This window comes from Perna viridis, chromosome 3, assembly GCF_037379345.1.
Source record: "Perna viridis isolate PV_CMFRI_1.1 ecotype Kerala chromosome 3, ASM3737934v1, whole genome shotgun sequence".
In the NCBI taxonomy this organism is placed as follows: Eukaryota; Metazoa; Mollusca; class Bivalvia; order Mytilida; family Mytilidae; genus Perna; species Perna viridis.
Genome location: NC_142447.1, coordinates 8,779,703 through 8,794,580, shown reverse-complemented (window position 1 = coordinate 8,794,580; position 14,878 = coordinate 8,779,703). Strand labels below are relative to the sequence as shown.

The window sequence follows — 14,878 nt, the reverse complement described above, 5'->3', positions numbered from 1 at the left end:
TTTTTTTCAAAACTGGTTGTTTATCATTCTTGATATGGTTGGTAAAAAGGGGGATGATTGTGTGGTTTTCTCCAAAGGTACAGATCTGTGTGCTGAAAGGACAATAGTTTTCTGAAAATATGGTTTGTAGACCGAAAAAATAGCATCTTTGTTTGGCAGTTTTTTTTTTGACATTGTATTTTATCAAAATGTTTCACCATAAGGGCAGCAGCATTAGGTCTTCAACTTGGAACAAACTGGCAGGAGGGAGGCAAGCTTTCAACTGGCCCTTATATTCTCAATTTTCCTCCTTTTTGGGGGACAGCCCTTTTTTCCAGATTTTTAGATGAAAATCCTAAAATTGCCTTATTTTTAATTTGAATTCCTTCTCTTTTGAAATACCACATTTTTTTTCAGTTGCATTATACATTTTAATTAAGATATCTATAATATTAATATGTATTTAACTGTAGTACTGTCAGATACTGGTAAATTTCTACCAGAAGTCTGTTAAACAGTCATGGGAGGATACATTTAGCATTGGACCTCAATCCATGAAGTGTCTAAAATGTTCATAGAATTGCTGAATGTGTAAGCTGATTATTGTGGAACTAAAACCTGGTAATAACATAGCCATAGCACCCATTGAAGCAAGTGAGTAATTGCCTCACTATATGATTTAGACCAAATATGATTTTCATTTTCCATACGATTAATTACGGAGTTCATGGAGTTGGAACTATAGTTGATGAGAAATGTCTGAGTTCAATCGATCAATAAGCATATGTTATTTAAACAAAGCATTATTTTTTCTCCGCATGGATTTTCGTACACATCCGCTCCTCCATACAAAATGTTAATGGATATATGTTTAAGATATGAATAAAAATAATATTAATATGGAAAATACAACTAGCTTACCATCGCATTATCACAAACTAGAGAAACATACTCCAAGTCAATTTTAGAGGATTTTTTCTTTCTTTTTTTTCTACGCTGATTGCAAGCATAAATTCATAAGGGCGAACCCAGCGTACACCCCTCTCTAAAATAGGGAAAACATTGAACTCTTGATTTTTCACAAATTTCTTCAAGAATTCAATAAGTGTGTTTCCCTATTCAATATTGTCTACTGGCTTTACTCAAACAGCGATGAGTGAGGATCTTTCAAATTGGGCGAATTTGTGAGAGAAAAAATATGTCCTGCTTCTTTATAAAAAGTGAGTTGAAAGCCTGAAAAGATTAACAGTTATGCTGATCTGATTTCTAAAATGCAAAGAAAGATGGATGACCCTACATCTCCAGTCAAAATAAAAATAAACCAACCATTTGGGGAATGTGTTGTCAAATGATGTTTTTGCCTTTGAATTGCCAAAATGGTTGATGTCAACAGTTTCCTGTTGAAAATTATCTTCTAGTACTGATAGGTTAAAATGGTTGTAAAAGTTTATACATAAAAACCTAGAGGCTGTACACTCAATAGTTTGTTTAGTATTTACAGCTAAACTTTATCAGGTTGGTTGTTAAGATGTATCTGTCTGAAATGTTTCAGGGGCGGAACTACTGATTTTGAATAGTAGGTGGACCAGGCAAGTATCTGCTTTTTCCCCACATTTTGAACAAAACACACATTTTTTTCAACAAAAGAGGGGAGGGATTGTAGTTTTTTTTTTTTTATTAATAGTTTTTATCTGATCTCGATCTGTTATAATTGTGTAATTAAAACGAAGCTGTGTATCAAAACAACGTAACCACCCTGTCCTCAAATATTATTTTGTTTTATCAACGATAAATTCCCTCATAAACTTCGTCTATTGACTTTGATCCACACCTCAACTGCACTCTAATCATAGACCTCTGGTTTGTGGTTGGTACATGTAAACTTTCTATCTCGGGCCATACCGATGTTTAGAAAAGATCCTTTGCAATGCATTCAGTAGTACTGCAAACGGAGATGATACTAGAAGATCATCCAAAGGAGGCGGGGTGTTGGTACCACCCTTTTGTTGGAAAGTTTTGTTTATTTGGTACACCATTTGCCAAAATGTGCAAGTACAAATGGAATAGCCTAAGACCCCTTTTTCAAAATCTCTGGGTCAATACTTGGATGGGATTATATTTCTACTGCTCCTATATTGCCTTTCCTCGTATGATTATTCACATGTAACTCTTGTTATTCAAATTAAACAAGTCTAGTGAATTTGGTTTGAATTTCAACACGACCACACATATGCATCTTGTCATGAAAACTTCTTTGTGTGTTAATAAACAGTTTTGGTATTTAGGAGCTGATCCGTAGAATTGGAAAAGGCAACAAAAGAGGGTGGTCTAGACTGTGATCCGTTACTGGGAATTTCAAAATTTCTCATGGTAGGTAACACTTGCTACCTACATAATACTGTAAAAGAACTGTCACCTTCTAAGAACAGACCAATCTGTCACCGCTAGAACTAGCCAATAACAAATAACTGTAGTGACCTTCAGATTAGCCCAAAATTCCTTCATGCCTCTAGTTTACACAAAAAGTTGTATTTATAATAATATACATGTATGTGCAATTTTTAAAATATTTTGTTCTACATGATTGGCAACTTAAAAAAAACAATTCTGTAACAACAGGTCCCAGTGTTTTGACTCGATAAGGTTGTTAACATTTAATCAAATGTCCTCTACAAGCGATCCATCGTTAGTTAAAATTCGTGCAAAATTCGGACAAAAATAGCAAATAAAAGCCTAGAAGCCTCTTTTAAAATCTCTGATTCAGCCCTGAAACCCAAGAATGATATTCGGTCCAGACGAAAAACATCGGTATACAGGTACTATACTGATTTTCCATAGTTTTATTACTTTGGGATCTTTTGGATATTAAGTCCTGAAGTCAAAGCTGCTGTGACGAAGTTTCTTTTATATCTATAAAATTGTTTGCCGTAAGGAAAACTTAGACTTCGAGAAATATTTTTTGTCAAATGATGTTATGTGTGCAAAGTACACAGTCCTGATTTCAAGCAACTGAAAAAATCAGCACATTTATCTCTTATCTTACTGTCCCACTTATTCACGTTCTGTAAAGTGAATGTAATACATGAACGTCACTATTCTTTGTTTGTAGATACTAGTAATGTATGCTTTATCTTTATCTCAGTTACGAAATCTTAGACGTGTGCAGTTTAAAAGCCCAAAACATTGTACTAACTACCAGTTTGTTTAGGAATTCCAAAATGTTTAAAACAATTTTCTATTTCGTCATACCGGCTTTAGCCTTTTCATGTACTCCTCCAAAGCATTGGCAAGGTATCACGTTTGCTGAATATATTAGTGTGCCAAATGGCAAGTTACCAGTAGTGTTAGAGGTAAGTTTTTTTTATGTTTGTGTAACAGTTTTGTTAAAAATAAAACAATATTATGACGGATCCAGGACCGTTTGCTGGAATCCGTACCCTCCGTTTCGTTGGAAAGTATTGTAATTTTCGTGCAAAATTTGGGCAAAATGAACCAATAATAGATTTGAATTCCCTTTTTTTCTGGAACGCTCTTTCCAAACTCTCTAAACCCTCTACTACCTCAACGATATGTTTCCCTAATTTCTTCAATGAAGTCTTAATACAATATATCTAGTCATTGATAATTAAGGCTAATTTCTACCCCAAATGGGTTCCAAGCTTCAGGTACAGATCATTAATTTTTATTTTGGTACAGGTCTGGCCTTTTTTTCAAGTGGTTCAAGGTGTTTCTCTTCTTCAGTGGACTTAATAATGCAACCGATTTGAACAACCTTCTTACCCCTTTAAACAAATACTTGTTTATATCATAACTGAGAACAATATTTTGGCTTAATTATCTCCTGTTCTGCAAATACTTTTTTGTAGATTGTACAAGACACATACTATGATGGCGAAAAGAACCGAATGACTCTTCATCAAAATTTGACTAATGTATCCGACCCTGCTAACATGTTTACATTTCTACAGTCAGTTTACATGGACTTCAACACGGTGAGTGAGATATATACGCACTAATCAACGGTGAGTGTATGTCTTATGCAGTACCTACTTATCAATGGTGAGTAAGTGTGAAACTACTAATCAACGGTGAGTTAATGACATATACTACTTATCAACAGTGAATGTGTTTTATACTACTCAACGATGAGTGTATGTTTTAAACTATTACTCAAAAGTGTGTGTTTATACTACTACTCAATGGTGAGTGTGTGTTTATACTACTACTCAACGATGAGTGTGTGTTTTATACTACCACTCAACAGTGAGTACATGTTTATACTGCTACTCAACGGTGAGTGTTTGTTTTATACTACTACTCAACGATGTGTGTGTGTTTTATACTACTCAACGGTGAATGTGTGCTTTATACTACTAATCAACGGTGAGTGTGTGTTTTATACTACTTAACGGTGAGTGTCTGTCTTAAACTACTAATCAAACGGTGAGTGTGTGTCTTAAACTACTAATCAAACGGCGATTGTGTGTTTTTTATACTACTACTCAACGGTGAGTGTATGTTTTATACTGTACTAATTCAACGGTGAGTGTGTGTTTTATACTACTAATTCAACGGTGAGTGTATGTCTTACACTTCTTTTCAAAGATGACTGAGTGTCTCATACTACTTAATGTACTCAAGTCTGATCGAAACACTGGACCAAGAAATGAATTTTAGTATCTCATGCCAACTTTAGATTTCTAAAAGATTAGTTTTATTATTACGCACTTGTCATCGTTGCCGAGAACATCCCTTTTAAGAATGCATTTAAAATTCCCTAAAGTTCTGATTTTCTATGTTCACTATGTCAATATAATTATTCAATGAAGTTGGCCATTAGGCTCAAACACCGTTCGAATGATTATTTGTTTAACAAATCAAACACTCATTGATCGAACTCCCAGACGAATTAGATTGATGATTTTGATAGGTCAGAAATGCCTGTTTACATGCGATCATTATCATCGTCATCATCAAGGTTACATGCAAGTCAACACTGCCTTCATCCATAAGCAAAAAAAAAGTCTTGGTTAATATGGATAGGACAAGCTTATGTATGAATAGAAACAGACAAAATGCACAACAATGTGTCCCCGTTCCTCGTTGGGACATGATGCATGACAGGATTAATAGGTTGATTATGGTTGTTCAAAATTCACTGCGCTCTTTCATCTTGCTTTTAAATGCATTTTTACGAATCTTCTACAACAATTTTTCCAAGTCCATATCTGTATTTGGAAACAAATATAATATTTAGGAATAAAACATAAACCTGCCAGGAATATATTGTTAAATAAACATGATATCTATAACCAATTCAATTTTTTATTGAGAAAGAATCGGTTTTTGTGTGTGTGTGTGTGTGTGTGTGTGTGTGTGTGTGTTTGTTTTCCTGACAGTACTTTCAGGAGTTTATTTCATTGCGGAATTATCTAGTGTCAAGTTTGGCAGCAACCACTTGATTTGCGGGGAGGGGGTATATGTTTTTGGGGTATTTTTGTGTAGAAAAAGTTTGAAAGTTTGTTCCAGAATTTTTTTTAATGAATTATTTGTCGCAAGCAATGTGAAAAAAGTTATGGGTTTTGTGTGTTTAACACCACTGAAATCGTATCTCTGAAGAAAAAAAAAATCGTTATAATAATCGCGAAAAAAAGTTTGTCTACAAAAATGCGCCTGTACCGTAGCCCCCTGAAAAAAAGGTTGGTACCTTAGTGTTCCTGTTATTGTATTGTCCATGGATATTGCTTTGTTTGAAGCATTTGTTGTCCCATTTTGGCCCAATTTTCATTCATCTTTTATTGAAAAATGTAAATTTGAAGTACAAGTCTGTAATGAATCAAAAATTGTATCCTATTGGACATTCTCACTTAACTATCACCAAACTATATTCAGTAGAATTATCCATGCCTTTAGTCTATTTCAATATAAACTGAGTGGGCAACATTTCAGTTGCACGGTTTATATCAACTTTTACCCGACATTAAAGGGGGTAAAGACAGAACAAGGATCAATTGAAGTAAATGAACAAAAAATCACTTTCCTAACGAGTTTTTAAATCATTTTGTTTCCATATTCGGACTATTATGCGTGTTTCTATGACATGTTTGCGTATGATATTTAATGCTTTCAGTGCTGTGCCAATATTTTCCTCTATCTCATTCGCTAGATAAATATCCTGGTCTCAAGGGCCTGTGACATTGTATTGGATTTTCATATTTTTTTCCAAAACAGGGTATACAGTACGTAGCGTTACAAGATGGTTCATGTGTACCATCAAACATTACTTCATATGTTGGAAACTCCATTCCACGTAAGTTATAGTTATATCTAAAGTAAATGTTTCTATTTAACCAGTAAGGATTGTGGTATAGTTTCATTGTCTCTTCCCGCTAAACCAGCACTACGGCATTTGTATTTTAGCTGAGTCACAAGATTAGATCTCAAATTAATTTAAATGTGAGTATTAATAAGAATCAGGCAAAATGGGAAAACAAACAGAAACATGCATGTCAAAACTGTAATGATCTGACAATATAATTTCTCTCAAAAATGCTTTCTCTATTTAAAAAGGACCAATATTCGATCTTTGCTCCGACATTTTTCAATAGAATGTTAGAAAAAAGTAGGATTTTGACAGAGTTATCTGCCCTAGAATTGTTCATTTTCAGTGCATCATTTTCAATCTACCAAAACGATATAGAAAATGTCTTTTTTGCTTGACTCTGATGGTGCAATTAGTCTAATGAAACTTCTTAAATGGTGGCTTTTTTTCATACCATGTTTCACTCACTACTTGATTCTTACAAAGACTGACACTCAAACATTAGTCACAGTACTTTTTTTTGGTTTTTGTTTAAAGAACCTTAGGTTGAACATCTTTTTGCAAGGCACTAAAAGTTTTTTTGGTCTTTGAGAGTTATCGATTATAAAAAAAAACCATTGAGTTGATTGTTAGATGTATTTTCTGGGTATTTCTAATTGTAAAAATTGATAAAAAGAAATTAAAGTTTTAAATAGAGGTGGAAATCAATTTTTGTTGATCTTTTTAACTGGCGTCAAAAAAGATGGAGTTGGGCGTTAAAACATTCAATGATAAGTAAATAACTGTAAATTATGTACAGCCCTACTTTTCTCTTGTTTTTATCTTAAATAGTTTGCTGTTTCCACATAACCTCGTTTTTTTTTTGTTTGTTAATTCTTTTGATTTCTGTATTTTTTTATGTTTTATCTTGGTTGTTTCTACATAACCTCAGAGTGCAGTTGTAATTAGTCGAGCTAATTTTATCGAAAATAAACATATATCTTGAAAGGTGTCCCCACGTATTTAGCATATCAAGTTTGATTTTATCTGATTTTTCCAACATAAAGTTGTTTGCGTTTATTTGAGCTTGTCCACGAAAACCTTTAGAACTATGTAATGCTTTTGATAATCTTTGATCAGAAAGAGAATAATGTTATTTTAGCTGAAGCTGAAGTTGTGCAGAACTCCACCATTGGGACAGGCAGATCTACACTAAGTGTAACGACATATAGATACACAATGCAGGGACAGAACATATTTTTTACCATGGAAAATAGTAACTGTGTTCCTGTGTCTTATGAACAAAGTGGTGTTCTTCCAACTGGAGGTTAGTACTTTAAATTAGTTACAGCGAGTAATATAGTTAGTTAAATTTAGGGACTAAAGCTGGTATTCCCATGATTAAATTACAATTACCTGATGAAATGTTTTTGATAATTAATTGGACAATTGAGTTAAGTTTGATATAATAGTTTAAAGCTCTTTGACATTTGTTCAGTTAACTACCTTAGGAAGTTCATCAGTTTATCAAGGAAAGACCAACTCGATTCCCTGAACTTATTACTAACTACGTTATTATTTGCCGTTATTCAAAACGGTATCTACCCTTTAAACAAAAATATTCTTCACAGCTAGGCTTAATAATCACTGTCTGCCTGACTAATACATAATGTATATTATTCTTACCGATGCACCTGGTCCATGCGCCCAGTTTTTAGCGGAGTCCGAATTGCTCATTTACTTTTGTTGCTTTGTATCTATTATTTTAGTTACTTTATGTTCTTTTTTGTGTGTGTCTGTGTTCCATGTCTGGTCTTTGTCCCTGGATCACACTCTTTTGATTTCCGCTAGAATCTTGGTTCCCTTGACTGCTTTTCAATGCGCTAAACCGAATCCTATTAAGCATGAGCAATTTCCAGAAGAAGTGAGATTTTAATCTGAAATACTACTTCTTCATGACGTTGCTTCAAGTAAGACTGAAATCCTATTTAACAAGAGCTGTAGTCCATATAATTCAAGTAAGACTGAAATCCTATTAAGACCGAGCTTTAGTCCATATAATTCAAGTAAGACTGAAATCCTATTAAGACCGAGCTTTAGTCCATATAATTCAAGTAAGGCTGAAATCCTATTAAGACAGAGCTTTAGTCCATATGGGACGCTAATTGGAATGAAAGATGATTTCATTTAATTGTAATAAGATTGATTTTCTCCGGAAAACGCCTCTTCAAACGTCATCATTAGTTCATGATTGGTTGATTCCTTCTTTTGCGTCACTCAGAAGCCCCTATATTGCTTTTTAGCGATCATAATAGTTTCTTGACTTTATGATATTAAATTTGTAATAAAGTTATAACAATTTTGTTAGCAATAATATAAACTAATACTAGTAAATAAATATCGCATTCCCATTCCCATGCTTTTATTCAACTCACTTGTCAGCCGAAAGTCTTCTTAGTATTTTTTACCCGTTTATCATAATTTGACTCAAATTAAAATCTGAGTTATTGATGAGCATGCATGTGTAAGATACACTTCCAGTAGGTTGGGCTTGGTGTAGAACAAAAGAATTTTTCTTCCGGAAATGTATATTGAACAAACCCACAGACATACTTCAGAAACTAGTTCCTAGTATTAGTAGTTGCATTTCGTATTAGGAGGCAATGAGCAATTGACACACAATTACGGAATAGCAATATTGAAGGTGCAAACAAGAGGATTTCATTTGAGAAACAATACTGGGAACACCAAACAAATACTACACAGGAAGAACAAAACTTACAGCACAGGGAGAAAAAATTAAACGTGCGATACAGGGAGAACAAATTAAACATTCAATACAAGGAGAACAAACATAGAACACAGAAAGAACAAAACATACAATACAGGAAGAACAAAATATACAACACAGGAAGAACAAAAACATACAACACAGGTAGAACAAAGCAAACAACACAGGAAGAACAAAACATACAACACAGGTAGAACAAAACATACAATACAGGAAGAAGAAAACATACAGCACAGGTAGAACATGACAAAGAACACAGGAAAACCAACACTAACAACACATGAAGAACAAGTAATCAAGGGAACCAAGGTTAAAGCGGTAATCAAGGAATGTAATCCAGGGACAAAGACCCGACATGGAAAACAGACATACACAACAAAGAACATAAAGTAACTAAAATCATACATACAAAGTAACAAAAGCAAATGAGCAACTCGGACTCCACTAAAAACTGGGAGCATGGAAGAGGTGTACCGGTAGGGTAAGCGTCCTCTGCTTTTCTAGAAACACCCGCCGAGTTGCTCATAAAAAGTCAAGTCCGGGGTAGACAAACGAGGAAAGAAAAACTATGACCCGTTGAATTAATCAGTTTTCATGGTGATTTACACAACACAAATATGAATCCCAAAATACATACAAAAAAATATGGTGCCGCAAATGAAAACCATCTTATGACAGAAAAAGCCAAACATACCTTTTGATTTGTACACTTAATTTTCATGATTATACTTTCTCTACAATCAAATACTAGACTGATACATTTTTAATGTCAACTTGTGTTTTAAATTAATCTTTAATGATTCCATGTATCTCTTGCATACAAGCGCCTTAGTTATTTCCAAAAAAATTGTCTTTTCCAGAAGGACTGAAATTAGAAACTCAGTTTTTTGGTATCGAGCTCCGTAGAGCTGATCCTGCTGTTTTTCATATGCCAGCTAAATGTGTAAGTACATATTCAGTGGCGAATCCAGAATTTCCGATTTTGGATAGGGTGCTAAGCGACTTAAGATGAACTTCGCTCTGATAATTTTCAGTGACTTTCTATATATTACCAAAGTTTTAGTTGATGAGTCCTACAAGAATTGGTATTGATTAGGTAAATATCAGAGATAAACATTTCTTTAAACAGTTCGTGCAGTTGTATATACACGCGTTGAACTATTTGAAAATCATATTAAGTTTTCAACTTGCCACGGAACAGTGTAACTAAGTACTTAACTTTCCCTGACCCAAAGTTCACATGCCCCGAGTAACGGGAAATAGGAATCCTAGAACACTGTCTTACCTTAAACATAAAAAAAGTCTTGTTGAAAAGAAATGTTTTTATTAAGGATCGAAGTTAAAAAAGAAGGAAAATAGTGATGCGAATCTCTATGCTTTATTTCACAGCTTCTTGCCTCTTGTTTTAAAACAATGAGTATACCTGTTACACCATTGTACATCGAATTACTTTAGGGTTTGTAAATTAAACATCATAAAAAACATAATAAATTATTCCTTAGGTTTGGAAACTTTAAACTTAGTATTTTATTCTTTCAGCGCTCATAAAGACTCAATAAAAATCATATCACAGTTATGTTATAGTTATAGCTTCTGCTATATTATTTTCTGATATAATATTAAAGTTTCTGCAAAACTGATCAGAGAGATGCCAGAATGCCAGAGTTGCCGGAAATGGTTTGGTTTCTCGGCCACAGAAGTGAGTACTAATACTGACTTTTTTCCTCAAAAACAGTTGTTCCACCGGAATGCAAATTTCTTAAGCATCTCTCTAAGTCCGATGTATGAAATCAAATTCTTATCTGAGTTGCAAAAAGCATTGGAAATGGCTAGTGAAAATCTTAAATAAGATATATACACAGTATCAGCAAACGTTAGCCATAAATGCTTGAAATATCATACTAAATTAATATTGTATTGAAGACCAATAAGTCGCATTATTATTAGTATCATTATAGCGTATCATATAGTATAAAGAATTAACCCAACCGTTTTACATGATACAAATACTTCCAGTATACTCAAGCAAAATGTAAATAAACAACGCTATCGTAAATCGAAAAAAAACCTGATCCTACAATTACAAAAAAAAAAACATCAATAGCCAACCATAAAAAGTATAAATTGAACCTTTTTTACATTAAAATTAAATAAATATCAGATAGAATTTCAATTGATTTTAAAAGTTTAAAAGGAAAATGATAAAATATGTTTAAGTTAGATTATACCTAATACTTCTAGTGTATAAATTTTCTAGTTTTTCTTAAAGATGACATTGAATAAACATACTTTAGAATTTTAATACAAAACCATTCTAAAAAAAAGCTGGTAGATAAAATTTCTTACAACTTTAAATTAAGAACTCTTAACTGATATTCTTTCATATTTCAATACGAAAATTGAGGATTATCGAACTCTTATTCTCGAATATTAGAAAAAAAAAATAAAATTCCCATTATTATTATTATTATTATTATTATTATTATTTGCATAATTTTCTTTTTATAATTTATTGGTACTATTTAGTTATATATTGATAGTGCATTTATCATATATGTGCAAGAAAAAAACATGCAGATTTTCCGTACTTTTTGTTTCACTGTAGCCGATAAATTTGCCTGTGAAACATTCTGAAGATTTCTTTATTGGGACTACCGTGACGTAATTTGTTTTTTTTTTCTCACTGTTTTTCACATTTCCATTGTTATCATTAATGCAACTGGTCATTCCGTAAAAGACGACAAACGTATTCACGAAGATGGGAATTATCAATGACTGCATGACGATTCCTGGAATTGCACACATGGAGCAGACGATTTTACCGAAAGCAGTTTTTGGCGTGAAGTCACTGTAACCTACCTTTGTTATGGTAACTAACCCAAGCCACCAGCCTTGAGGAACACTGTCAATATTACCTGAGTCTTCTACTAAGAAAATAATGTTTGCAAAAATGAGTAAGACGATTCCGATGTGTAACAGTAGTACTAATAAATCCTTTGCGTTCTGTCGCACAGAGAACCTGAGAACTTGTATGACGGCTAAATGTTGACAATATCCAAGTAGTCTTAGAATTTGAAGAAACTTAACAAAATCAAATAATATTGCTCAATCCAGTTTCGTATTTGTAAGAGGGTCGCAAGTTGACCATCAAAATATCAATATATGTCCCAATAAGAACGACAGTATTTACTGCAGTCAAGAAACTCCAGAAAAACAATTGGATACTTGAACAAACGGTAACTCTAAGCAACAATTCTAATGTAAAAAATGCGACCTTAATGAAATTAACAGAGTAAAACACTTGATTCTTCAACTTGATGTTTGGCAATGATGTATTAAGTTTATGAGATTTGCTTGCGTTTAATTTAGACTTATTTTCCTGATTAATGAGTGTCGTATTCAAAGACGGTGTTGTATGTTCTTCCTGTGAGTAATATTCATACCAAAAATCCTCTTCTGAATAATCGAGGTAAAGAAAGAAACCATCAGGATCATGAACTGGTTTTATATTCTGGCAATCATGGCTTTTGAAGTAAGAAGATATTGATGTGTCAACTTTGCCAACTTCAGCCATGTACTGTCGATACTGACAGGGTGAGAGAGCGTGTCTGAACTGTGGTAGCGTACTCACGGCTAGATTTATAACGGAGACTAATAAGAACGATTCTCCAATAAACAGCAAAAACCAATAAAAACAAAAAAAAAATAAATGATATTCATTGTGTTATACCACTTCGATTGTCTCTGAAGTCATGCTGGTTCTTGAAAAATGAATTTTAAGTTTAAACGTTGAAAAATATTTGCAAGTACATATGTAGCAGTTTTATCAGGGTAAATAAAAACTTTCCGGTTTTATCATGATATTGCTATGTGCTATACGGACTATTCATTTTGATTATAACTACTGCCTATCAGTTCAGTAATTTTGCTATTACCCTTCGAATTCATATACAATTTCTTAATGATGATTTATGATACAAAATAATATTTTTTTATTTGCATTTTAAATCACTTGTTTGTTTCATTTTTTCCCGTGACATTCTTTATCCCTTTGATAGTTGTGTTTTTTAACATCTGGAAATAGATTTGCTGCTTATGTTTGGCGACTTCTATTACATCTTTGAATTTACGATATGTGATCCTTGTAAAGACGTTTATTGTAAAGTGTGGCAAATAACACCCTGTTTGGACCTACCTTCAACACCTATGATTTCTCATGATACTCGATAATTCTCCATATTCTTCCTTTCGGTGATGTTACTGGGAAACTCGTCGCTTTTGAGTTCAACATCAACTGGAACTAAGTCTTCCGTTGATGATTATCCATAAATTGTGAGTAAGTCATTTAACAGCACTGCTCCAATTTGTTGTGGTCTATTTTCCAATATCTTAGTTCAGACTTAAACACATTTGGACACACCATTGGCGGTAGATGTAACTCTCCTGTTTTGTAATATGTCAAAATTGATCCAAATGGTTCTGCCGGGCTGTCGAAGTAAAATTCATCCCATTGCACATCATCCACAGTCTCTGCCAATTTACCCAGTCTTGTGCCTGGGTATGCCATCAGTGATTTTTTTGTTGCCCTAAACACAGTTCCAGATACGTTTAACTTCAATCTTTTGGTTGCCATTTTTGTCAGCAAAATAGTGTAAGGTGTGAGAGGAATCTACCAATTCACCATGCTGCGGAAACCAAAGAACTTTAACAATTTCAATTGTTCAAACAAGTTAAGAAGGAACTATGTGAGCGTAGATTACAATGCCCATTTTAGCTCACCTGACGGTAGGCCATGTGAGCTATTGCCATCACTTGGCGTCTGTCGTCGTCGTCGTCGTCGTTAACAATTTATTCAAACATCTCTGAAACTACTGAATAGATCTGCATGAAACTTATAGTGATTGTTTCTCAGAATATCCTGCACAAATTTTTGATCAGTTAAAAAAATTGCCGTCGTTACTAAAAGTAGAACACAGGGGTCAGACAGCAGTTTTTGCATATATCTTCAAAACCGTTAGGTTACGCCAAATTCGGACGGGAGTAAAAGTATTGAGCATGATGAGATCTATCTGTGGTAAAATTTTGGTGAAAATCTGTTGACCCATGTTGGAGTTATTGCCCCTTTTTGGACTTTTTTTTTGCTGTTTTTGATGTTATTACATTAAAAATCTTCTCCTCAGAAACTACAATACAGAATTCAATAAAAGTTGGTATTCTTGTTTTTAAGAGTATTCTGCACAAAACACATGACCGTCGTTACTAAAAAATAGAAAATAGGGGTCAGACAGTAGTTTTTGTATAAATTTTGGTGAAAATCTGTGGATCCATGTTGGAGTTATTGCCCTTTTTTGGACGTTTGATGTTATTACTTTCAAAAATCTTCTCCTCAGAAACTACTATACTTAATCCAATGAAAGTTGGTTTTCTTGTTTTTTTAGAGTATCCTGCACAAAAGGCTGTTTGGATTATTGTATTGATTGGTTAAAAACATGGCCATCGTTACTAAAACTAGAACATAGGGATCAGACAGTAGTTTTTTGTATATATCTCCAAAACCGTTAGGTTTAACTAAATTTTGACGTGGATAAAAGTATTTAGCATGACAAGATCTATCTGTGGTCAAATGTTGGTGGAAATCTGTTGATCCATGTTGGAGTTATTGCCTTTTTTTGGACGTTTGATGTTATTACTTTAAAAAATCTTCTCAGAAACTACTATATAGAATTCAATGAAGGTTGGTATTTTTGTTTGTTACAGTATCTTACACAAATCTTGTTTGGATTTTTGATTGGTTAAAAACATAGCCA

At 33.5% G+C, this 14,878-nt stretch overlaps 1 protein-coding gene across 2 annotated transcripts; it reads left to right on the top strand.

Annotated features, from left to right (window-relative positions):
- Nucleotides 1-3,123: 3,123 nt before the first annotated feature.
- Nucleotides 3,124-12,926, top strand: LOC148620909 (uncharacterized). Of its 2 annotated transcripts, none has more exons than XM_088574781.1 (6): nt 3,124-3,329; nt 3,846-3,971; nt 6,211-6,289; nt 7,443-7,607; nt 9,932-10,014; nt 10,697-12,926. In XM_088574781.1, exons 1-6 carry the CDS (start codon nt 3,198-3,200, stop codon nt 10,709-10,711), a joined length of 600 nt encoding a protein of 199 aa, XP_088430907.1. In that variant the 5' UTR covers nt 3,124-3,197; the 3' UTR covers nt 10,712-12,926. The 2 variants fall into 2 exon arrangements, with proteins under 2 accessions (XP_088430907.1, XP_088430908.1); XM_088574782.1 differs by lacking the exon at nt 10,697-12,926 and adding an exon at nt 10,611-10,647.
- The last annotated feature ends 1,952 nt before the right edge of the window (nt 12,927-14,878 follow it).

Coding starts and splice junctions, on each gene's coding strand:
- LOC148620909 (XM_088574781.1), top strand. CDS start 3,198: ATGTTTAAAACAATTTTCTATTTCGTCATACCGGCTTTAGCCTTTTCA. Junction 3,330..3,845: donor AGTTACCAGTAGTGTTAGAG/GTAAGTTTTTTT, acceptor ACTTTTTTGTAG/ATTGTACAAGACACATACTA. Junction 3,972..6,210: donor TTTACATGGACTTCAACACG/GTGAGTGAGATA, acceptor TTTCCAAAACAG/GGTATACAGTACGTAGCGTT.